This window comes from Rhinopithecus bieti, unplaced genomic scaffold (genome assembly GCF_001698545.2).
Source record: "Rhinopithecus bieti isolate Rb0 unplaced genomic scaffold, ASM169854v2 scaffold_7673, whole genome shotgun sequence".
Taxonomy (NCBI): domain Eukaryota; kingdom Metazoa; phylum Chordata; class Mammalia; order Primates; family Cercopithecidae; genus Rhinopithecus; species Rhinopithecus bieti.
The window spans coordinates 5,992,997-6,019,534 of record NW_016806375.1 but is presented as its reverse complement, the minus strand read 5'-3'; the positions used below and the strand labels follow the sequence as shown (position 1 = coordinate 6,019,534).

The window sequence follows — 26,538 nt, the reverse complement described above, 5'->3', positions numbered from 1 at the left end:
ATGTCTAAAAATAAATAAATAAATAAATAAATAAATAAATAAATAAATAAATAAAAATTTAAATAGTCAAGTTGTACCTTATAAGCAGTTCTAGAAAGCAAAGGTGGCAGCATTATATCCTAGGAGATAAGTTTCTGCCTGGGAAGGGGAGAAGGCAGAGTTCTAGGACCTTACTGACATCTTTGTCTTGCCCTAGGGCCACCTGTCCTTGGGCCTGTGCTGCCCACTGCACTCCCGGCAGGCTCAGGGCTTCCTGGGCCTGGCTGCTGTCCTACCCAGGGTTTCCCATGAGAGTCTTTAGAAAGGTTAGAAATGGACATTTTAAGGCTGGGCACAGTGGCTCATGCCGGTAATCCCAGAACTTTGGGAGGCAGAGGCGGGCAGATCACTTGAGGTCAGGAGTCTGAGACCAGCCTGGCCAACATGGTATAACCTCATCTCCACTAAAAATACAAAAATTAGCCAGGCACGATGGTGGGGCACCTGCAATCCCAGCCACTCGGGAATCTGAGGCAGGAGAGTTGCTTGAGCCCAGGAGGCGGAGGTTGCAGTGAGCTGAGATCATGCCACTGCATTGCAGCCTGGGCAACAGAGTGAGAGCCCATCTCAAAAAAAGAAATGGACATTTTTTTGGAATCCCACAGGAGAATCAATTTTCTTTCCCAAAAGTAACAAAAGATCAGTGTACTTTGGGTAACTAGGCTTTTCCACACACTGTAGCTCAGTCAAAGTCTTTAAAGCCATATTCATGTACAAATTCACCAGCCTCTGGAAAGTCAAAACTGAGCCATCAAAAGTACCTTTGTTTCCTTCTACCTGAGCAGCTGACAGAAGGGGCTTTGAAAGAGCCACAAGTACCCATGGAAATATACCACTTTTTAAAAGACTGCTATTTTTTTTTCCATGAAGTCTATTTAGCCTGTATAAATACTTAAAACACACACACACTATTTTATTTTTAAAAGGAGATGAAGCAAGATGTAGCTGACATTGTGAGGCTTTTGACCTAAGATTTGGGAACATTAATTGGTTGGAATTTAGACAAAAGCTGTATTTCCAAGTGAATGTGGCAGATGAAGTGTTAGAGGGATGTTAGAAGGCAGAGGGAATGTTAAAGGGCCTAATTTAGGCCGGGTGCGGTGGCTCATGCTTGTAATCCCAGCACTTTGGGAGCCCAAGACAGGAGGATCACTTGAGGCCAGGAGTTCAAGACCAGCCTGGGCAATATAGCAAGACCTCATCTCTATAAAAAATAAAAATAAAAACAAAATAAAATGCTGCAATTGGATGAGACTAGAGATCAGAATCTTAAATGCCTAGAGAGGTCTGATTTAAAAAAAAATGAAATCAGGGCACAGATGTACATAAAAGAGAGTGGTGGGGGCCGGCCGCGGTGGCTCACACCTGTAATCTCAGCACTTTGGGAGGACGAGGTGGGTGATCACTTGAGGTCAGGAGTTCGAGACCAACCTGGCCAACGGGCAAAACCCCGTCTCTACTAAAAATACAAAAATTAGCAAGGTATGGTGGCAGGTGCCTGTAATCCCAGCTACTCGGGAGGCTGAGGCAGGAGAATCACTTGAACCGGGAGGCAGAGGTTGCAGTTAGCAAAGATTGTGCTGTTGCACTCCAGCCTGGGTGACAAGAGCAAAACTCTGTCTCAAAAAGAGAGAGTGGTGGGGACTGTGGCAAACTAGAGAGTTCAGGCCACATCCCAAGGAGGTAGCTGCTACTAGCCCCAATCAAATGTGCCCTGTTGGATTGTGGGTTCAGTTTTGATTAATCATCCACCTTTTCAAAAGAAACTGAGAATTCAGATATTTATGGGAAAGACTTTGATTTTTAAGGGTTAGCCGCCAATTTCCCAGCACTTTGGGAAGCCAAGAAAGGAGGATCACTTGAGCACTAGGAGGTCAAGACCAGACTAGGCAACATACCAAGACCCTATCTGAGAGAAAAAGAGAGAGAGAGAGAGAGAGAGAGAGAGAGAGAGAGAGAGAGAGAAAGAGAGGAAGGAAGGAAGGAAGGAAGGAAGGAAGGAAGGAAGGAAGGAAGGAAGGAAGGAAGGAAAAAAGAAAGAAAATAGAAAAAAAATGTAAAAACCTATGTAGCCAAGCAAGTATATCTATCAGCTGGATTTGGCTTTCTGGCTACCAATTTGTACATTATAGACTAGAAATGAGGGTTTTCTAAGCTCATATTGTCTATAACTCTAAATTCCTGCAAGGTGAAGCCTTGAGTAGGTTGCTTGACCTTTATGGGTTTCTTTCCACAGCTGTGGAATGAGTATATTGGTCCCTGCTTGGTCTACCCCACAAGGTTACTGTGAAACTCCAATAAGATATTAAACACTTTGCTTCTTGTTAGTATAGTGCTTAGAAAGAAAGAAAGAAAAAGGAAGGAAAGAAGGAAGGAAGGAAGGAAGGAGGAAGGAAGGAAGGAGGAAGGAAGGAGGAAGGAATGGAAGGAAAGGAAGGAAGGAAGGAAGGAGGAAGGAAGGAGGAAGGAAGGAAGGAGGAAGGAAGGGAGGAAGGAAGGAAGGAGGAAGGAATGAAGGAAAGGAAGGAAGGGAGGAAGGGAGGAAGGAAGGGAGGGAGGAAGGGAGGGAGGGAGGAAGGAAAGGAAGGAAGGAAGGAAGGAAGGAAGGAAGGAAGGAAGGAAGGAAGGAAGGCCACTTTGCACATGTTAGGGATGTTAGGGCATGACAATTAGGAGGAATTATTGCTGTTTTTCACTTTTTTTCTCTCTGTTGTTTTATTTTACTTTTAGCACCTGTCTGCTATTGAACATGAGGGATTATTCTAACTTCAAGGGAGACAACCCAATACAAAGACAAATACCTATATGCTAAAAAAACTTCTTCAACAGGGTTTACTGTGCCTTGCATTGGAAATATATTAAACATCAGATCATACTGAAAAGGCCAGAGAGAACATACTCTTCCATCTGGAGTCCTGGGACCAGAGTAAGGTGGAACTTCACCCATCAGAACCGGCCACACATCAAAAAATTCCTAGGAATGAAAAAAACAATAATTACATGTTTTGAAAAGAGATCAAGGAAAGGAGATTAAGAAGTCCCACCTGTATGAGTCAGCTAACACTGAAATTTAGAAAGTGAGAAGAACTCAGTGAAACCTAAACTTGGAAAGGCAGTAAGACTGACTACAGTTGGAAAATAGTCACATTTGCCCTTCAAAATATTGATGAACTGGGCCTGCCTAGTCATTAGCCAAAAACATGGGAGCTGAACTGGGGCACCGTCAGTGTTATTGGACATGAGAGGGAAAGTAGGGTCTTTATGGCTAAGAAATTTACCTTAAGACCATACTAATATGTGCTGAAAGGTTTAGCTAAAACAATGTCCCAAGCAGTATCATTTATAGTGGTGAAAAATTAGAGACCATCTAAGTGCCCAACAAGATAAGACTTATTAAATCAATTATGGTACATCTATTAACAATGATGTTACAGATGTGTGTGTACTGATTGAAAAGATGATACACTGATGATGATACACTGATGAGTGAAAAACGTGAGAGGCCAAGAAGAATATATCATGTGACCCTAATGTTCAGTTACATATAGAAAATGTTGTGAATACATTTACAACAACTTATTATTATTGTTATTATTTTGGAGACAGGATCTCACTCTGTTGCCCAGGCTGGAGTGCAGTGGCTCCATCTCAGCTCACTGCAACCTCCACCTCCCGGGTTCAAGCGATTCTACTGGCTCAGCCTCCCAGGTAGCTGGGATTACAGGTGTGTGCCACCACATCTGGCTAATTTTTGTATTTTTAGTAGAGATGGGGTTTCACCATGTTGGCCAGGATGGTCTCGAACTCCAGACCTCAGGTGATCCGCCTGCCTCAGCCTCCCAAAGTGCTGGGATTACAGCCATCAGCCACCATGCCTGGCCCACAACAAAGTATTAACAAGTGATTTTTCTCTGAGTGATTGGAGTCAGACTATAATTTATTTAGAAATTTTTCATAATAAATTTTATTGCTTTTGTAATCAGGAAAAAATAATTTTTCACAAATAAGAAAGAAAAAAATGATGCCAAATATGGACAATAGACCTATATCTGGGATCCAATAAGAAAGGCTGATACCTGTAAGATAAGTGACTGCTAAAGCAACATACACAGGTGCCTTAGCCTGAGGCTATCTCTGTTTTTCCAGTTTCTCTGTAATAATTTGAGTTCCTACAAAACAACCTGCAACCTCAGTAGACAAACAAACCAAAACCCAACTTAGGAATATATTATTGTAACAAATGGTGGAGTTTCAAAAAATCACAGGCAGCCCAAATGATCAGACCATGCCTAAAAAAGGCAAATGCCCTATTGTAACTAATCATGTTATTTCTATACTTTGCTTCCATGTTCAGCTATTAAAGCTCACTGGCCATGCCATGCAGCAGAGCTCTTTGAACCTCTTCTGGTTTTGAGGGCTGCCCAATTCATGAGTTGTTCTTTGCTCAAATAAACTCTGTTGAATTTTTTTGTCTAAAAGTGTCCAAGTCCAGGCGTGGTGGCTCACACCTATAATCCTAGCACTTTGCGAGGCAGAGGCTGGTGGATCACTTGAGCCCAGGAGCTTGACATCAGCCTGAGCAACATGGCAAAACCCCGTCTCTACCAAAAATACAAAAATTAGCCGTGCGTGGTGGTGTGTGCCTGTAATCCCAGCTTCTCAGGAGGCTGAGGTAGGAGAATCACTTGAACCCGGGACGGGGAGGTTGCAGTGAGCTGAGATTGCGCCACTGCACTCAAGCCTGGGTGACAGAGTGAGACCCTGTCTCAAATAAATACATTACGTAACATAATGTAACGTAACGTAACATAACATAACATAACATAACGTAACATAACATAACATAAATAAAAGTGGCCAAGACACAGGCAGAAGGAAGAGGAAAATGAGCCAGAAAAGGAGCTGCACAGTCATGCAGCCTCAGGAGAGGCCAACTGAGAACCACATGGGCTCTTCCCCACTACTTCCTCATGGCTTCCTTTGCACATAGAGCAGCAAAGCTTGTGCGGGGTCAAGTCTGGGAGAGGAGCTTCTATCCTCCAGTGCCTTTTCTGTTCATTCATCTGTTACTATCCAGGGATAAACCTTGATCTGTTAGCACTGGGTTACTATGGGTAGGATGCCAAGCCCTCCTCGTTTCTCTCATTTGAACATGTTTGCCATGGTTTGTTTATTCTAATATCATCCAGAGAAGCAGAAGGGAAGCCACATGAAATGCAGAGTCCATGTTTTTGTCCTTCTCCCCAGTTGAGCTCTTTTTCTAGACTACCAACAACAGGAAGAAATTTAATTCTAGGTGAAAATTTAGAAAACAATTTAATTCTAGGCAAAAATATAACCAGGCCCTACCTGAGCCCCACAACCTGCTGACTGCTAGTTATACACAGGTGAATAAGGCACAGTTTCTATCCTGGAAGAACTGATTGTCTCATGAAGAAGATAATGAATAGTGAGGTAAATGAGGCAAGAACCAAAATAGTGCTGGAAGGAGAGGATAAATGCTAGAGGAGCCCAGAAGTAGAATAAATATATTGGCCTGACACCTCATGTGGGCCAGACACTGAGTGGATCCAAGGAGAAGATTGTCCCAAGGAGAAGAGAAGTTGTCAAACAAGGGGTTATACGGTGAGTTGGACGTATCTATGACTTCTCCCTTCTTCCTTCCATCCCTTCCTCCCTCTGCACTTTCTTCCTTTCTTTCTTAACAGGTTAATTGATATATAGTTCCCACATCATCTGATAATTTGCCCATTTAAAGTGCACAAATCAACAGCTTTAATGACTTTTTTCATAATGCCAATAGCTAGGGGCAGGTTCTTTTTTTTTTTTTTTTTTTTTTTTTTTTGAGACGGAGTCTTGCTCTGTCGCCCAGGCTGGAGTGCAGTGGCCAGATCTCAGCTCACTGCAAGCTCCGCCTCCCGGGTTTACGCCATTCTCCTGCCTCAGCCTCCCGAGTAGCTGGGACTACAAGCGCCTGCCACCTCGCCCGGCTAGTTTTTTGTATTTTTTAGTAGAGACGGGGTTTCACCGTGTTAGCCAGGATGGAGGGGCAGGTTCTTAGAGTGTAGGCGGCCTAGATCACTTATTTTATTTTATTCATTCTTGCTATCATCATCTCACACTTTTTCTTTTCTTTTCCTTTTTCTTTTTTTTTTGGAGACAGGGTCTTGTTCTGTCCTGTCACCTAAGCTGGAGGGCAATGGTGCAAGCCTGGTTCGCTATAGCTTCAACCTTCTGAACTCAAGCAATCCTCCTTCCTCAGCCTCCCAAGTAGCTACAACTACAGGCATGTGCCACTAGACCCAGCTAATTTTTGAAATTTTTTGTAGAGACAGGGTCTCACTACGTTGCCCAGGCTGCTCTTGAAAGCCTGAGCTCAATCGATCCTCCTGAAGTACAGGTGTGAGGCACTGTGCCCAGCCTCATAGGCCACTTCTAATTACAAAATTGTTTAATATTTTGAGGATGACGAAGTTCGATACTCTCTTTTTTTTTTTTGTTTTTTGTTTTGTTTTGAGATGAGATCTCACTATGTTGCCAGGCTGGTCTCGAACTCTTAGGCTTAAACAATCTTCCTGCCTCAGACTCCCAAATAGCTGGGACTACAGGTATGTATCACCTCCCCCAGCTCAGAGTATTTTTGCTTAAAAGGAATTTTTTCCGTTTGAGAGGCAGGCAGTTTAAAATAAACAGAGAACAGATCACTATAGCACACAGTGGCCTAACCCTGAGACCAAATCCTGCTGCAAACTGTGAATGGTAACTTCAAAATGGAGTCTGTTGAATTCAATTACACAAAAATCGTTTTTTAAAAACATTTTTAAAATCTTGCTTTTTTTCTGTTTTTTATTTTTTAGGCTAGTCAAGTGAAGCAGTGGGAGTGGAGAAGGAACAAAGAAATCTGTAACTGGCTGTGATTAATTAGGTGCAAACACCACTCAGACCAGCCAGAAATTATTTTAATCAAAAAGTAATCATTCATTTGTATGAATCCATTCATTTGCCACTTCCTGAAGGAGAAACAAAGGGCATGTTGTTGGGCTTAGCAATATTTGGCAAGATATTTATGAATCAAGAGTATGCCAAAATCAGATGAGGCTGGCCATGGTGGCTTATGCCTATAATCCCAACATTTTGGGAGGCCAAGGTGGGAGGATGGCTTGAGCCCAGGAGTTTGAGACCAGCCTGGGCAACATAGTGAGACCCTGTCTCTAGAATTTTTTTTTTAATCAGATAAATGGTTTCACTAGAATCAGAGGTTCCCTAAAACCAATATATGGCCCAACAGTATAGAATCACTTAAGGAGCTTCAGGCTGGGTTTGGTGGCTCACATCTGTAATCCCAGCACTTTGGGAGGCCAAGGCCGGTGGACTACCTGAGGTCTGGAGCTCAAGACCAGCCTGGCCAACATGGTGAAACCCTGTCTCTAGCAAAAGTACAAATATTAGCTGGGCGTGGTGGCACGTGCCTGTAGTCCCAACTACTTGGGAGGCTGAGGCAGGATAATGGTTTGAACCCAGGAGGCAGAGGTTGCAGTGAGCCGAGATCGCGCCACTACACTCCAGCATGGGTGACAGAGCAAGACTCCATTTCAAAAAAAAAAAAAAAATCAAGAAGCAAACAAACAAACAAAACCCCAGAAAAGTAGGACCCACGTATATGAACATCTGGTATCCGATGATGCGATTTATCAAAATGATGGTACTTTAAAATGGTATACTTCCTCAGCCGGGTACAATGGCTCATGCCTGTAATCCCAGTGCTTTGGGAGGCCAAGATGAGTGGATCGCTTGAGGTCAGGAGTTCAAGACCAGCCTGGCCAACAAAGTGTTATCCTGTGTCTACTAAAAAATACAAAAATTAGTTAGGCATGGTGGCACATGCCTGTAATTCCAGCTACTTGGGAGGCTGAGGCAGGAGAATCACTTGAACCTGGGAGGCAGAAGTTGCAGTGAGCCAAGATCTCACCATTGCACTCCAGCCTTGGTGACAGAGCAAGATTCCAGTTTTTGTTTTTTGTTTTTTTCTTAAAGTATATATTTTCTCATTCCTTCTTTTTTTTTTTTTTTTTTTTTAATAGATGGGATCTCACCCTGTCACCCAGCAGGCTGGAGTGCAATGGTATGATCATGGCTCATTGCAGCCTTGAACTCCTGGGCTTAAGCCATCCTCCCACTTCTGAGTAGCTGGGACAGGTGCATGCCCCTGTACCCGGCCTCTCCCTATTCTTAAGAGCTTGTTTGAATGTTCTAGCAGAATAGCATGGCTACTCGTATACTCTTACCCAAGAACAACCCTCCTCTGTCGGGGAAGGTCACCGTCTTTGACTGAGTGCAAAGACAGGAACACGCATGGAGCAGTGAGAAAGGAAAGGGACACCCATCTAGCCAGCCAGATCAGCCAAATCAACACTGGCAATCAGTGGTGTCACCGATGTCACAGCCGGATCTCCCTCACAGCCCACACTACTCTTTAAGTGGAAAAATACAGGGAAAAACACAAAATTTACCCCATCTCACACCATACACATACCTAACTTAAAATCAATGAAAGATTAAACTATAGTAAAACTATAAAATACTAAGAGATAATAGAGGAGATTATTTCAGATTATCTTTAATGTTGGGGGTAGGAAAGTCTTTCCTAAATAAAACTCAAAACTCAGAAGCTATAAAGAGAAAATTTGAATTTTCTGTCTGATGAAAGATGTTATAAGCAAAGTTAAAATATAATTCACAGACAGGGAAAAATGTTTGCAGTATATGTGACAGATACATAATCCCTATCATATATAAAGCACTCCCACAAATTAATAAGAAATAGATTATTCAATTTTTTTCTTTTTTTTTTTTTTTTTTGAGATGGAGTTTCGCTCTAGTTTGCCCAGGCTGGAATGCAATGGTGCAACCTCGCTCACCGCAGACCTCTGCCTCCTGGGTTCAGCAATTCTTCCTGCCTCAGCTTCCTGAGTAAGCTGGGATTACAAGCATGTGCCACCATGCCCAGCTAATTTTGATTTTTGGCGGAGACGGGGTTTCTCCATGTTGATCAGGCTGGTTTCGAACTCCCGACTCAGGTGATGCCACCTGGTTACAAGAGCAAAACTCTGCTCCAAAAAAAAAAAAAAGAGAGAGAGAGAGAGAGAGAGATGAAAGCACCGAGTGGGAGAATACAGCCATGCGTCACTTATGACGGGGAATATGCGCCGGGAAATATGTGTGTCGTTGGCAATTTGTCATTGTGTGAACATCGTAGAGTGCACTTGCATTCCCCAGATTGTATACGGCCTACTACACAACCTAAACATAGCTAAACATTAAAATACAGTAAATAAGCTATAAAAGTTTAAAAATCATACACCTATAACAGGGTACTTAGCATGAATGGAACCTGTGGGACTGGAAGTTGCTCTGAGTGAGTCAGGAGTGAGTGGTGAGTGAATATGAAGGCTAGGACATTACTGTGCGCTACTATAGACTTTATAAACACTGTACCACTTAGGCTACACGCTAAATGTGTTTTTAAAATTTTCTTTTCTTCATAATAAATTAACCTCAGCTTACAGTATCCTTTTTAATTAATTAAGTATTATTTTAGAGATAAGATCTTGCTCCATCAATAGGTCACTGCAGATTCGACTCCAGGCTCAAGCGAATTCTTCTACCCTCAGCCTCTTGGAGTAGTTGGATTTGCAGTATGAGCCCACACCAAGCCTGGCTTGAACTTTCTTTTACTTTATAAATTTTAAATTTTCTTTATAAAATTTTTTAAATTTTTAAAAACTTTTTTGACTCTTTTGTAATAACACTTAGCTTAATACCACAAACCATTATACAGCTGTACAAAATATTTCCTTTTTAAAAAATTATCTCAAATTCTGTTATCTTTTTCTTTTTTATGTCTTTGGTGCTTGAATCAGAACAAAAATATTTGCTTTATATCTTTATTTCTACAAGGCTATAACTCTTAATTTTTTTCTTTTAACTCTTCTAAAATTTTTTGGTAAAAACAAGAACACAGAGCACAACACATTAGCCTAGGCTACACAGGGTCAGGATTATCAATATCATCATCTTCCACCTCTAGACTTTGTCCCCCTGGAAAGTGGGTCAAAGTTTCAGGGGCAAAAAGCAAGTACAAGAGCTCTTATCTCCTGTGATAACAGATGCTTTATTACCAGAATATCTCCTGAAGGACCTGCCTGAGGCTGGTTTACGTTAACTTTTTCTTTTTTAATAAGTAGAAGAGTCCAACTCTAAAATAATGGAAAAAGGTGTAAGTATAATAAATAGTAATCCAGTAACTAGTTTCTATTATCAAGCATTATGTACTACAACTATAATTGTGTGTGCTATAATATATATATTATATATATATATATATATATTTGTGTGTGTGTGTGTGCGTGTGATGAAGTCTCACTCTGTCACCCAAACTGGTGTACAGTGGCACGATCTTGGCTCACTGCAACCTCCGCCTCCCAGGTTCAGGCAATTCTCCTGCCTCAGCCTCCTGAGTAGCTGGGATTACAGACACCTGCCACCACACCCAACTAATCTTTGTATTTTTAGTAGAGGCAAGGGTTTCCCCATGTTGGTCAGGCTGGTCTCGAACTCCTGATCTCGTGATTCTCCCACCTCAGCCTCCCTGAGGAGGCTGGGTTTACAGGCGTGAGCCACCACACCCAGCCTGTTTGTGCTATGCTTTTATGCAACTGGCAGTGCGGTAGGTTTTTCTTATACCAGCATCACCACAAATGTGAAGAATGCATTGCACTATCACTAGACGATGGGAATTTTTCAACTCCATTATAATTCTATGGACCATGGTATATGCCATCATTGATCAAAATGTCGTTATGTGGTGCGTGACTGTATTTGCAATGCATGTATTTGAAAGTGGACTTGTGCTCAGAATTTGCAAAGAACTACAAATCAGTGAGATAAAAAAGACAACGTGATTTTTTTAAATGGGGGAAAACCTTGAACTGTCACGTCACAAAATAATACATCCAAATGGCCAATAAATGTATTTTAAAATATTCAACCAGTCATTAGGGGAATTCATGTTGATAACAAAAGAGATAAAGCCACATGCTCACCAGAATGGCTAAAGTTACTAAGAATAACAATAGCAAGTATTGATGAAGAAACCCTTGATACATTGCTGGTGAGGGTATAAAATGGTACAATCATATCATTTTGAAAATCAGATCGGCAATATCTACTAAAGCTAATACTCTGAAATTCTACTCCTAGGTAAATACTTAACAGAAAGGGCACAACTGTGTACTAGTAATGTGCTAGAAGTTTCATAACAACAATATTCATAATAGACCAGATCTGAAAACTCAAATGTCCACCAACAGTGGAAATGAATAAATACACTGTGGATTATACATATAATGAAAATTCCACAGGAATAAAAATGAATGAACTCATGCTAAATGAAGCAATAAGGATGAATCAAAAGAAGCCAAACACAAAGGCATGTGAATTGTAGGATTCCATGTATATGAACCTCCAAACGGCAAAACTAATATGGTGTGAAAGGTCAGATGGTGGTAACCTTTCAGGAGGAGGCTGTGGGAGGTACTGAAGAAGGTATGAAGGAGGCTGCTGAGGTGCTGTTTGTCATGTTCGGTTCCTTAATTTTGGTGGTGGTTTCATGGGAACATTCACTCATTAAACTGTTATATCAGCAGTTATAATTAATGTTCCTTTTCTGTGTCCATGTTATCCTTCTTTTTCTATTTTTATTTTATTTTTTGTAGAGACAGGTCTCACTATGTTGCCCAAGCTGGACTCAAACTCCTGGCCTCAAGCCATCCTCCCACCTCAACCTCCTAAAGTCCTGGGATTACAGGTGTGAGCCACTGTGCCAGGCCTATGTTTCAACATAAAGGCTTGTTAAAAAGAATTCATATGTGCTGACATGGAAAGATGTTTGTAAAACATTAAGTAAAAAACGGCAGACTATCAGAAAATGTCATCCAGCAATTTTTCACTCAACTCATCAGAAGATTCTGATGAATTGTCAAGTTTGGGAGCCTCTGGACTATATCCAAGATTCTGTGATCCATGTATTCACTTGATCCAATATGTTTGGAGAGTCTGCATTGGCCTGGGCACCTCAGCATGACAAGGAGTACAAAGTGAAACTGACTGAAATCCTTGGGTTTTCAGGATAGGAGATAATAAGCATAGATAACTTTGAAACTCTGTTTCAAGGCAGAAAATGATTAGCCTCATAGGGCAGAAACAACTAAACAAAGAGGAATAAGGAAGTTGTTTGGGAAAACATATCTAAAAAACATCTCTGGGAGCTACATTGAACTCTGCCTCCTTAGCTGCTGTCTCTGCCACAAATTGGCCCCTGAGCATGTGAGGGACCGGATGTTGGCATCTGCCTCCACTTAATTGCCTGGGTGAGCTCTGTAATAAATAAATTGCAGCAAAGCTTCACACGCAACTTTCAGGACATTTTTTGAGAATCCCTGAGGTTGGCAACTTTCTCCTTGACTCTCAACCCACACAAAAACTTCTTTATCACTGACCTTCATCACCTCATCAGTTTCTTTTCATGTACACTTTTTTTTCTTTCCAAATGACTAAGGAAAATACAGATTGTTTTCGCTCACCTGTGTCCTAGATTGACTTTTCCCCTTTAAAGGCTGATGATACTCCTCTCCTCAGTAGAGACCTATGTAAAACTTTCTACAACCATCCCAATTCACCCAGCCTCTTCCCTGTGCAATTGAATGTGTGCCAAGACTCTAGCCGTCAGTCAGTGCCTGTTTAATCTTTTCTTGGAAATGTCTGTTGCTGAAGTTTTCTCACCTTCTGCTTGGTCATGTCTAAGAGACCCACAGAGTATCTGTCACAGTTGAGGAAAGCACGGACTGTGTACAGGGCTTTGTGGAACTGTCGTTCGATGTCCGTAAGTTCTTCAAAGACTTTGCTCCCAGACCACAGCAGTATCTGAAAAAATACGGAAATATATTCATAGATTTTGAGGTGCAAAGTAGTAGCTCACTTAGCTGGAGAATAACAAAAATTCTGTGAAGTTCTGTCGAGTTTACTTCACTTAATCTTCACAATAATCTGGAGAAATGGACAGGTTAACTATCCCCCATTTTCACTTTTAGATTTTTTTTAAGTTTATTTATTTATTTATTTATTTTTTAGGGACAGTCTTACTCTGTCATCCAGGCTGGAGTACAGTAGTACAATCATAGCTCACTGTAACCTCCAACTCTCAGGCTCAGGCAATTCTCCCATCTCAGCCTCCCTAGTAGCTGGGACTACAGGTCCACACAGATAATCTTTAAATTTTTTGTAGAAATGAGTTTTCACTTCTGGCCTCAAGCAATCCTCCTACCTCAGCCTCCCAAAGTTCTGGGATTATAGGCATGAACCACCTTACCCAGCCCATTATCATGCATTTTTTAAAACATTTTTATTTTAAAAATAGAGATGGGGGTTTCACTATGTTGCCCCAGCTGGTCTCGAACTTCAGGGCTCAAGCAATCTTCCTGCCTTGGCCTCCCAAAGTGCTGGAACTACAGGCATGAGCCACCATGCCCAGTCCAATTATCTTCCATTTGTAGATAAAGAAACTGAGGCCAGAGAGATGAAGGAACTGGCTGCTTTACATTGGGTCCAACTCTTTCCCTTTCATTTATCTCATAGGTTTTTAATAAAAATAATAAGGAACTTTAATTGAGCACTATTGCCCTATATGCATTATCTCATTTACTATGGATGGCAACCTTTGGAGGGTGGCACCATAATCATCCCTATTTTTCAAATGGGGAGACTGAAGCATAGAAAGATTAAGTGACTCATTTAGGGTCTTAGAGCTAGTCAGTGGTTGAGCAGGGATTCAGATCAAAGCCATCTGACTTGAAGCTTGTGCATATAACCACTCTGGTATACAGCTTTACAGAGAGCCACTACCTTGTAACACTCGTGATGCTGGCCAGAGATTGTATAATGCTTCCCAGGCACCTTCATTCCCATCTGCCTGCCAGTCCTGACCACATCAACGCTTCAGGGAAAGGACGTGTCAAGTCCATTCCTTTGGCCCAAGCCCCTTACCTGGCCACGTCGAGTTTCACAGTTGTGCAGGTAACTCAGGTGGTATACTTTCATGATTAGATTTGCAAAATTGAGGTACTTGAGAAGAATCTAAAAATCAAACAGCACGTGGGCAGGCAGATGAGAAGAAGAAATCCATCCTCTGGCTACTTTTACCATCAGCAAATATCTGAATATTTTCAAAGCTTCATCAGAGACAATTTGGGCAGATGGATCCTAGAATGCAGACTCATAAGATGTTGCACGAGTGTAAAACTCACTGAATGTAGAATGTTGATGTTGATGGGAGTGTATTCATGAAAAATAGCTACTATTTATTGATAAGTTCCCTATGAGGTTGATACTGAAAAATTATCCACATTTTACAAATAAGAAAACCAAAGTTCAAAGAAGTTAAATAACTTGCACAATGCAAACAGCTAGATATTGGCAGAGCCAGAACAAATACCCCTCTATTCCTGACTCCAAAGCCCAATGTATTAATCCTGCCTCCCTCAGAGAACATCAGGTGAATTCCCTGTCTTACAGATTGGAAAACGGAGGCCAGGCCAAACAGCAAATTTCAGGGGACTTCACAGGCTAGGAGAATGTGCTAGTACGGCTATCCTTAGTCTCTAAAGCATTCTTACCTCTTCATCTCTCTTGGTGAAGTGGGATCCATCCACTTTATTCACAGCCATGATTATGGCCACCACATCCTTCCCATTCATTATGGGGGAAGCCAAGATGTTCTTGGTCTTGTACTCTGTGAGGATGTCCACAAAATCACAGAAATGCTCATCCTAAAGGAAGGCAGAGATAAGCACGGACAGGCAAATGAAGAGCAAGAACAATGGAACAACCCAAAGCCCCTGTTGACAAGGGAATGCAAGTGCTTCCATCTATTCTTCTTCAACAGGGGCAGGGCAATCAGAGATGATATCTGTCATGGAAGCTTCCAAAATCCAGTAGAAGAAGAAAGTCTGAGATGCAATCCACTGAGGGCTATGGAGGAGATGTGTGCAAAGCAGTGTTAGTGCCAGGGATGGGAGTGGGGGACCGACTTTGCCCGGAGGAGGGTTAGAGAAGGCTTTCTTGAGGTGATTACAATTAAGCCCAGAATAAAAACCCAGGGGAGAGCTAAGAGGAAGCCGGGGAAAGACTTCAGGAAGTACAATGACAGTTGCTAGCAGGCAGTGTGCATGGCATTTTACCTGCATCATCTTACTTTTATCTTCACAATAAGCTATGAGATAAGTACCGTTAGTAGCCCATCTTACAGAAGGGGGATCTGTAACTCAAGAAGGTTAATGTCATGTGTGTAGAATGTGTGCGTGTGTGTATGTGTAACTCCAGAACCTGCCCTCAGCCCTGCTGCCTCTTAGAGAAGCCTGGATAGGGTTAGACTTGGGCCCAGGTCATTGAACAAAAGAATTTGTTATTTTCAGCTTTTTAAACAATCCAGTTTTAGCACCACACAGCCAGTTCAGTGGATATCCCCATTCTACAAGTCTTAGTAGAAGCCCCACTATGTGTCAGGCCTTATGTCAAGCACTGGGGATATGGGTGACTAAGGTTCAGGACAGCTCACAGAAAAATCAATAATAGTAATATAGGTCACAAGGGATTGGCTTGAAGCTCTGGGTGTATAGAGGAGCACACACCTCCATAACCCTCCCCTAATGCAGCCCAGAGAAGCCAGTATAGGCTGTGGTGGACCATGTGGTCAGGATGAAAAGACAGAGCTTGAATTGTTCTCTTAAATTTACAAGAATCCGCCTTTCTGTTTATTGGTAGCACTGTGAGGTTTTTGGACTGTCAACATTGCTTGGGATGCAGGCCAGCCCAAACCTGCACAGCTCATGCTGTTCTGAGTGGAAATGTATTTCATAGAGCCAATTCACAGAAGTTCTCTAAAACTAAGTCTGGGCCGGGTGTGGTGGTTTACATCTATAATCTCACACTTTGGAAGGCCAAAGTGGGAGTATTGCTTGAGTTCAGTAGTCCAAGACCAGCCTGGGCAACATAGCAATGTCTTATATCTACTAAAACTCAAAAAAATTAGTCAGATGTGGTGACATGCGCCTGTAGTTCCAGCTACTCAGGAAGCTGAGGCAGGAGGATTGCTTGAGCCCAGGAGTTGGAGGCTGCAGTGAGCTATGATTATACCATTGCACTTTACCCTGGGTGGCAGAGCAAGACCCTGTCTGTAAGAAACGAAGGAAGGAAGGAAGGAAGCATTTCACCACCATGTCCCCCAGTGCAGAACTGCACTAACGTCAATCCAGTAGCATTTAACAGCTCAGTATGAATATTGCTGACATTTGAAGGGCGTATAGGGTAGAAAGTTCTTAGAGTCTTCTCTGTGCCCCAGATCTGAGTGGTGGGAAAAGAATCCTTTGTGGACAAGGAGGAATTCTCTTATGGTATCATTAATTCTTACCGTGTCAATGAATGATGCTTAAATTGTTTCAAGTCCTTTCAAAAGATTTAACGTTAACACCCATGGAAAGGAGATTTTGACTCTTGTTCAAAATTTGCTCACTGCAACCCTTCCTGGCTGGCTGGTTGGATGGAAAGAAGGAAGGAAAGAAGGAAGGAAGGAAGGAAGGAAGGAAGGAAGGAAGGAAGGAAGGGAAGGAATTCAGAGCATAATGCTCTGCATCTATAGATTTCCTCTAGTTGGAATGGGATTAAATAAATAGTCAACAGCATTATTATAGTGAAGCTGTTTCAAACCAGGTGAAGGGTAAAGGAATTAAGAGAAGCTTATAGTGCTGCACTTGAATTAACATTTGAGGATTAAGCAAAATCTCTAAAAAGGTATTAGTCAAGAAATGTGATGAGTTCCTGAGCACATGTTAGATGGGGTATGCTCAGATTCATTTCATGAAGTCATTTTACTTTCCCAACGTTCACTTCTATCAGGAAAAGCAAATACTTGGGGCCTTACCTGCATCCAAGGCAGATGCTACTAAATCCACCAGAAAGCTCATTCCCACTGGGTCCTCAGTCCTGGAACTCCCCTCATGAGTACTTCAACTGCCAATTGACTGGCATTTACATGATCATTGTCGTCCTTATATATTTAGCATATAAAGTGTTCTAAACAACCGTGTCACAGAACCTCAGATTATCAAATGCAGAGGAAACTTAGAAGCCATTTAGCTCAAACTATTAAAAGTTTGCACCTACCTATATTTATTTTAAAGCCCAGAATCAGAGGCTGAGCTAGGGAAAGCCCAAAGTGATACATTCAGTTAGCATGATCAGAGTGTCTTCTATATGCTGGGCACTCTTCCAGACCCTGAAACTACAGCAATGAACAAGAAGAATGAGTTTCTTGCCCTGGTTAAGCTTACGTTCAAATGGGGAGACAAAAAAAAAAAAAAAAAAAAAGCAAGTAAACAACTAGGCATTCTTCCTGCAGCTTGAGACAACTGCTTTGAAAGAAATGGACTGGATGGTGCTGTAGAGAGTGATGAAAGGAATAGCAGGCTGGTGGGCAGGGAGCCTTCTCTGAAGATGTAATGCTGAGCTAAGAGCTGAAGGATCAAGGGAGCCAGGTATATGAAGTGCATTCTAAGCATGGAGCATGCAAAGGCCAGGAGATGGGAATGAGGCCGGCCCTGGTGAGTAATAGAAAGAAAATCAGTGTAACTAAAGCACAGAGAGGGAGAGGGAAAGCAGAGGGCAAGGAAGTTAGAGAGGCAGGCAGGGGCCAGATCCAGCAGGGCCTCGGCGGCCATGGGAAAGAGTTTAGATTTCATTTTTATGTATTCACTTATTTGAGACAGAGTCTTGCTCTGCCATCCAGGCTGGAGTGCAGTGGCGCCATCATGGCTCACTGCAGCCTCAACCTCCTGGGCTCAAGCCATCCTCCCACTTCAGCCTCCAGAGAAGATGAAACTACAGGGGCATGCCACCATGCCCGACTAATTTTTGTATTTTTTGTAATGCTAGGATTTTGCTGTGTTGCCCAGGGTAGTCCTGAACACCTGGGCTTCAGTGATCCTCCCACCTTGGTCTCCCAAAGTGCTGGGGTTACAGGTGTGAGCCTGCACCTGGCTGAGTTTGGATTTTAAAGTGCAATGCAACACTGCTTCTCATTCTCAGATTCCTCCTTTCCCCTTTGTAAACATTCACAGTGCCAAGCTCTGCTGCGTCTCATGATGAGATCTACTGTTTATTAAGTAATAATGACTAGGCTCAGAGCCAGACATCTTACATATATTATCTCATTAACTCTCACATCAGCCCTACCAAATAGAACTGCCACCTTTCCCATTTTATAGACAACGCCCTTGCTAGTATGTGGCACAGTTGCTCCACTTATTTATTCATTGACTTATTCATTGATTCACTGATTGACAGATTGATTCATTCATATTCATTGAGCACTGACTATGCCAGGCATTGTATGTGCAAAGACCTATAAGATGAGGTTGTTCTTACTGGGTTCTCATGGTGTAGTGGAATGTCATGTAAAACATGAGCCCGCGACCCAAAGCTTGTGAAGCAGACCACCCTGGAAGCCCAGATAAGGATAAAATTGTCCTATGAGTGGCTTCAAGGGCCACTCAGCACATCGTCAGTAGTTGAAAACCCTCTGAGCCTCGATTTCCCCTTTGGTGAAGTCAGAGTATTGAATAAGATCCTCTTTGAGGGTTTTTTTTTTTTTTTTTTTTTCCTGTTCTAGCATGTTGGGTCCCAGGTCTCATGGGAAATGAAGGAAAGCAGGGGCAGACAACAAATGTGAGAGGGTCTACAAATGACGGTCATCTCAGGTACAGCCTTCAGAAATGGAATTTATCAGCCACAGGAAGTGCTGGCCAAGGGCTGACATTTAGTCATTCACTCACTCAATAAACTATTGTAAGTACGCATTCTGTCCGAGACACTGGACTAGGTGCCAGGGGCCAGTGGTGAATAAGATAGACAGGGACAGACAGGCCTCATGGGTTTTCCTGCCAGGAGAAAGGGGAAAGGATTGATATACAAGTAAATACTGAATGGCAAGTGGGCCTTCCCAGTGAAACTTGAATTTCAGATAAACTACAAATAATTTTTTAGTGTAACTGTGTCCAAAATATTGCACACGACCTTCTTTACCTAAAATATTATTCTTTGTTTATCTAAAATTCAAACTTTACTGGGCATCTTATATTTTTTCTGGCAGTCCTCTGGCAAGTCTTCCTGAGGCAATTTCCAAGGTAAGTAGGAATTTGGAGGGGGTGGGGAAGTTCATCACAGCCCAAAAGAACTACCTTTGTGATTTCGCATTTCAACAGTGCAGCGATTGCAACCATTTCCCAGGTTTTTGGAGGGTGCTGACGGCTGAGAGTATCACTTTTTGGTGGTTCAGAAAGAATCTAGACCACTGTCTACACCACCTTCCTTTTCCTTCTTCACCCAGCCCCAATCAGTTTGGTGACCAAGGTTGCATTCTGCCACTGGGGCCCAAGGTTGCATTCTGCCCAGGGCCGTGAATTGAGTAAGATTTCCTGAAGTAAACACATGCAAATACCATGTATGCAGGGATGACTGGCCTGGACAGACTTCACCCACAGGCCCAAGTCACGGGCCAGGGAGACTGACTCAGGCCCCAAAAGTTTCCAGGGAAGGTGAGGTGTGGTTTCCTGAGTAAACTCTGAGGGATGAACAGAAAGCAACAGGCCATCCCTTAGCACAGAGGCTCCACAAACTGTTAAGTCAGGATCTTCTAGAATCAGAAAAACATCCTGAATCCTCAATCCCCTTAACACCAGGGTATAGAGAAGCTCTCAGCATCTATGTTCTCTGTTTTCCCACAAACAGAATCTAAACTGAAAACTCCAGAAGGACAAGACTGGATTCTTCTCCAAATTCCACCCAAACCTGGTACAGCATGTCCATCACTGAGAATAGATCCTTAACGACAACAACAGCAGCAGCGAAATAGTCGTAATAGTAACAAGGAACAGGAGCTGCCGACAGGAGCCATTACGGTGTGCCGAGAACACTGCTAATGAGAAATAATCCATTCGTTTAATTTTTACAACAATGCTGTGGGGTAGCTAATATTTCCCCATTTTATAAAATAGGAAATAAACCCAGTCAAGCTAAACGATTTGCCAAGGCCACATTCTTAGAAAGAATTCTTAAGCTAGTGGTGTGAAGCAGTAGGAGTGGAGGGGGAATACAGAAATCTATAACTGGCTGTGATCAATTAGTTATAAACACCTGTGTACTTGGACTAGTCAGAGTCTGCCACTTTCTATCTGTATAATCCTGAGCAAGTTACCAAAACTTTCTGGGTTTCTGTTTCATCATCTGTGAAACAGGGATAATGACAGTGATGACACAGATCGTTATGAGGGGAAATGAGTGAGGCAATCCCTGTTGGCTACAGTTACAGTCAGAAGAGTTGAAGGGAGAATAGACTCCAGTCCAGTTGGATGAGTCCTCCAGAAAATCTCCTGAGTGGAGAACCATTGCCTGGCCCCTGGATGCCCAAGAGGAGACGATGGGAGCCATGCGCCCATTTGGGAGCCCACCGGGTGTGCTTTCCACAGTGGCACAAGTCTGGCCTCACCAAGGAGCCCAAGACCAAAAGATACCTGTTTGAATTCTTTTTTTTTTTTTGAGACGGAGTTTCACTCTTCTTGCCCAGGCTCGAGTGCAATGGCGCGGTCTCGGCTCACTGCAACCTCCACCTCCCAGGTTCAAGTGGTTCTCCTGCCTCAGCCTCCCAAGTAGCTGGGATTACAGGCATGCATCACCAGGCCCAGCTAATTTTTGTATTTTAGTAGACATGGGATTTCATCATGTTGGCCAGGCTGGTCTCAAACTCCTGACCTCAAGTGATCTGCCTGCCTCGTCCTCCCAAAGCACTGGGATTATAGGTGTGAGCCACCGTGCCGGACCGACCTGTTTGAATTCTTGCATTCATGCCATGTGGAGCGTCAGCAAGCCTCTGCCATGCTCTCCTGAGTTTAGTTTCTTTGTGTACTAAATAAGGCAGTTGGATAAGACAGTCCCTGAAGCCCCCTTCCTCTCCTATTTTTAACCTTAAGACACTTAATCTGAAGTAACACCAGAGGTAAAATGAGCACAAAATCACACCATGTCCAAGGGCTGGATTTTGGAAATGCTGGAACACAGTTCCTGGTTTGGCCAGTGCAGGGCTGAATGAGACCCGCATGGGCCTGGCCACAATGGGACAAACATTCTTTTGGGTGAGACAGTGTTAAAGAAATTATTGCATAATGACTTGATGGTGAGTCTCTTACACCAAGTGCTTACCGAGCACATGCTTTGTGCCAGACACTGTGCTGGGTCCTGGAGTAAATGCCTGGTGGACAAGGCAGACCTGGTCCCTGACCTCCAGGGCTTATTATGAGAAATGGCTTAGGGAGGGGGCTATAACAGGGGGATTAGAAAGGGCCTCCCTGAGGAAATGACTTTTTCTGAAGGATGAGTAGGAATTGGCCCGGGCAGAGGGCTATGTGGATAACTGCATTATTGCCTTTAAAAGCCAGCGTCCAGAGAGGGGGAGTGATTTGCCCAAGGTGATCAAAGAAGTCTTTGCCAGAACTGCCAGTAGAATCTCAGGGAACAGTGGATCCTGGAAGAAAGAGCCAAGTGTTTAACCAAGTAATCAGTGTTTACATTTCCAGTAATGGGACAGACAGCCATTATGCCTCCGAATGTAAAGCACAAAGAAAAACACATCACCTCTGTGGTGCTCCTGCCAGAAATGCGTGACCTGCATCTAATCACAAAGAAGTATCAGACAAGCCCAAGTGAAAGAACATTTCTGCAAAAAATTTGGTTTGTACCTGTATCCTTCAAAAATGTCAGTGCCATGGAAACAAAGACAGACTGAGGAACTGTCTGAGATTCAAGGAGACTCAAAAGACAGTGCTACATGGGTGTCTGAGACAACTGACAGAAATTGAAGATGAACTGCTTATTAGGTCATGGTGTTGCATCTTTTTTCTTTACTTTTTAGCAATTGTTTTCTTTTCTCCTTTTCATCCAGCCAGTTGGATGGTAGCTTTCCTTTCTTTGTCTTTCCTTGCCTTGCCTTTTGCCTTGCCTTGTCTTGCCTTGCCTTTCTTTCCCTTTCCTTTCCTTTTCTTGACAGGGTCACACTCTGTCACCAGGCTGGAGTGCAGTGGCACAATCATGGCTCACTGCAGCCTCAACCTCCTGGGATCAAGTGATGCTCCCATCTCAGCCTCCAGAGCAGATGGGACCACAGGTGTGCACCACCACACCCGGCTGTTTTTTTATTTTTATTTTTTGTAAAGACAGGGACCTCCCTATGTTGCCCAGGCTGGTCTCAAACTTCTGGGCTCAAGTGATCTTCCCACCTCAGCCTCCCAAAGTGCTGGGATTACAGGTGTGAGCCACTACACCCAGCCTTTTTTCATGTTTTCTTCTTCTTTAAGACAGGTTCTTGCTATATTGCCTAGGCTGGAGTGCAGTGTCTATTCACAGGTACAATCCCACTACTAACCAGCATGAGAGTTTGACCTGCTCCCTTTCTGACCTGGGCTGGTTCACCCCACCTTAGGCACCCTGGTGGTCCCTCACTCCTGGGAAGTCACCATGTTGAGGCTGACTACAGGTGTGCACCACCACACCCAGCTAATTTTTTCATTTTTTGTAGAGACAGGAGTCTCTCTATGTTGCACAAGCTGGTCTCAAACTCCTGGGCTCAAGTGATTCTCCTGCCTCAGCCCTCCGACTAGATGGGACTACAGGCACATGCTACTACTCCCAGCAGATAATGGTGTTGTATCCACATTACATTTCTATGACTCCATCATTGTACTGTGGATAGGTACGAAATTCCTTGTTCTGAAAGTACTGTGGAAGTACTGTGGAAGTGCTGTGGAGGTACTGTAGAAGTACTGTGGAAGTACTATGTGGAAGTACTGTGGAGGTACTGTGGAAGTACTGTGTGGAAGTACTGTGGAAGTTCTGTGGAAGTTCTGAGTGGAAGTACTGTGGAGGTACTGTGTGGAAGTACTGTGGAGGTACTGTGGAAGTACTGTGGAAGTACTATGTGAAAGTACTGTGGATGTACTGTGTATTTCCAGAACAGAGACATTTCTTACGTATCCACAGTGCAATGATGGGAGCATCGCCAGTACTTACAGACAAAAGGGCATGATGCCTGCAACTTTCCCCCAAATGGGTCAGAGAAAATGGAGAGAGAAAGCAAATGTGGCAAGATGTTAATGAATGATACATTTGGATGAAAGACATACAGTTCTTTGTAGTATTTCAAATTTTTCTGTTAAGGTTGAAAATTTTTTTCAAAAGGAAGAATTATGAGAAATTTGTAAATAAATAAAGAGAAGCACCATGTTGTCACCAGCCTTGTCTTGGTGGTCAATAGCCCCCCACCCCACTTGTACCCCAGAACTCCATGGAAATAATGCCCCATGCCCTCTCTCTCATGGGGAAGAGAGTACCTCTTCTGTGTTGGGGACATTAGCAATCTTCTTAGAGTGTGCGACATGGCCCACGATGCCCATGTCCAAAGGGAAGACGATCTCCTGGTCGGGCATCACCAGGCAGTCTTCAAGGACAGCATCCTTGTGGACATTGAAAAGCCGGGTGGCCAGCTCCGCGATGCCGTTGCGGGTCCTGTACATGAACAGGCTCATGCGGTCTGCCTGCAGGAGGAAGCACAGCTTCTTCATGACATTGAAGATGCATTTTTCTGTCTGTAAATTCTCCTGAAAGTCCCGCAGGAGATCAAAGATGATTTCACTCTCCTCCACGCTGCTCGGGGAGTGGTAGTTGCTGAAGTCCACGGCGGCCTCCTTGGCCCCAAGGAGGTCGGAGATGACCTTGGCTCGGTAATGGAGGTTGTAGTACTGTTTGGCAAAGCCGATATTTGAGTCCAGGAATTTCTCCACCTCCTCTGCTGTCACCTCGCCCATGGCTGGGAATCCCACGGGCTACTCTGTAGAAGGACTGGGACGGAGGCCTTCCAAGGGCAGTTCGGCGGTCTACAACAAGTCCAGTCTGGACTTCTCTGGGTCTTGTCTGCAAAACATACTGTGATGGCCCGCACAGAAGCGGGAGCAAGCTTGAGAGATTAAGTCATTAATATTTCTCAACAACAAGGATTATGAGGATCAGTGTGTTCCAGATGCTGCGGGGCCAGATGGGAGAAGGTGAGAGTTTTCTTTCACCTTGGTCTAGTAAGAGCAAAGAAGAGATGTCTGCACAGAGCAGGAGGTGGGCTCGAGCACCGCCAAAGCAGAGGTTGCAAAAAGGCAGCACAGGGACAATCTACTTACTATAGGTGTGTCTTCTCTGACCTTTGTTAATTTTCTTAAATATCTGACACAGAAGACTGACATTTACTGCTTAGGAGATTGTTTGGCTTCTCTGTCCACATTTCCTCATGGCAGGAATGACTGAAGCTGAGAGATGACTGCCTACCAGCCTCTGCATTCCCTGACCCCTTGCCTCATCCTTCCACTCCCCTTCCCAAGGGCTTCTCCCATGTGGGCTTTCAATATGCAGGGCCCCTCTGCCTGCTGTCCTCATGTACATATGGATCTGGTACGTGTAGTCTCCCACGTCACAATCTTTGCCCTAAAGTTTTTATCAGCTTTAGATTTTAATGACTCTAATTTTAGAGACCTAAGGGCCCTTATAAAACAACACACCTTTCAGTTTTTCCTTTATTCCAAAAGTAATACATATCACATTCACTGTTGAACATACACAAAGAAGATAATTAAAATCACCCATAATCCTGTTACTCAGAGGTAACCTTTAGTTAACATTTTGTTTTTAACCTCTAGTTAACTCTACCCATTTCACAGAGCCTTAACTTTAAAAATCTGTTTTCCTTCAACCCACTCCATCTTTCTCTTGGTGCTTTAATGTGTTTTTTTCTGGTTTCAGCCTGTAATTTCTTGGGTTGTCTGTCAGAAATACAGACAATGGGCTGGGTGCAGTGGCTCACGCCTGTAATCCCAGCACTTTGGGAGGCCAAGGCGGGTGGATCACCAGAGGTCAGGAATTTGAGACCAGCCTGGGCAACCGGGTGAAACCCCATCTCTACTAAAAATACAAAAATTAGCAGGGCATGGTGGCACTCCCTGTAATCCCAGCTAAGCAGGAGCTTGAGGCAAGAGAATAGCTTGCACCCAGGAGGTAAATGTTGCAGTGAGCCAAAATCATGCCATTGTACTCCAGCCTGGGTGACAGTAGCTAGACTCTGTCTCAAAAAGAAAAAAGAAAAAAAGAAAAAGAAGGAAAGAAATACACGCAATGGTCCATGTTCTGTCAGCTCCAGCGAATCTTGAAATACCAGAATCCTCATTAATGCCCCTCCTGCCCACTAGGAAGGAGACAGAGCACTTTTCTCTCTGGATGAAACTTACTTTAGCTTCCATGACTATATCCGCTAGAGCCTGGCACCTCTATGTTGTAAACCATGTGGAATGCATAATTATAGACAGCTGCTAGCACTTTGAACTTCGTAAATGATCTTTACTGGAAAGCAGATTGCCTCCTTTATTGGAGAGTGTAAAAAATTCTTGGGGCACTGCACGCATCCAGCACTCTGCACAAGTGCCCACCCCCCAATCTGGCAGCCTGTGTAGCAGCCAAACTTTCCAGACACTCCCATAATAAAGAACTGGAACTCTCTATGCACTTTCTCAGCTCTCTGCACGCCTTCTCCTTCTTAACTTACAGATTTCAGGTCATGCAGGTCATCTCTGGTTATCTTATCCCAAGTAGCCCCCAAATACCCTCTCCCCGGTTTCTTTCTTTCTTTCTTTCTTTTTTTTTTTGAGACGGAGTCTTGCTCTGTCACCCAGGCTGGAGTGCAGTGGCCGGATCTCAGCTCACCGCAAGCCCCACCTCCCGGGTTTACGCCATTCTCCTGCCTCAGCCTCCCGAGTAGCTGGGACTACAGGCGCCCGCCACCTCGCCCGGCTCGTTTTTTTTTTTTGTATTTTTTAGTAGAGAGGGGGTTTCACTGTGTTAGCCAGGATGGTCTCGATTTCCTGACCTCGTGATCCATGCGCCTCGGCCTCCCAAAGTGCTGGGATTACAGGCTTGAGCCACCGCGCCCGGCCCCTCTCCCCGGTTTCTGTCTGTCATATCAGCCTACTTATTTTTTCTATTACATTTATTACTATCAGCAATTATCATGTTTGTTTTTGTTTCCTTGTGCTATTGTCTGTCCTTCCATTATACTGTGAGCTTCGTGAGGGCAGGGACCTGTCAGGGTTGATTCCCTAGGCCTTGCAAGGATGCCCGACACATCCTTGGTATTCAGTATTGTGATATTGTGATATGTGCATTTGGTCTTTGACACCATTTCCAGATAACACAATTTCTAAAATCCTTAGAATCTCCAAAGTGATGTATTTTTGTATACTAATGATTGAC

General features: G+C 43.4%; 1 protein-coding gene across 2 annotated transcripts in view; it reads right to left on the bottom strand.

Annotated features, from left to right (window-relative positions):
• Positions 1-24,179, bottom strand: part of PDE6A (phosphodiesterase 6A) — an 88,031-nt gene extending 63,852 nt beyond the window's left edge. The window contains exons 1-5 of one of the 2 annotated variants that reach the window (XM_017875804.1): positions 23,586-24,179; positions 14,769-14,921; positions 14,140-14,229; positions 12,880-13,020; positions 2,939-3,013 (exon numbers count right to left, since the gene is read on the bottom strand). In XM_017875804.1, the coding sequence (XP_017731293.1) occupies positions 2,939-3,013; positions 12,880-13,020; positions 14,140-14,229; positions 14,769-14,921; positions 23,586-24,059 (933 nt within the window). In that variant the 5' untranslated portion in view covers positions 24,060-24,179. The remainder of the gene's footprint in view (positions 1-2,938; positions 3,014-12,879; positions 13,021-14,139; positions 14,230-14,768; positions 14,922-23,585) is intronic. The other variant, XM_017875805.1, reaches the window with a different exon arrangement.
• Positions 24,180-26,538: the final 2,359 nt, after the last annotated feature.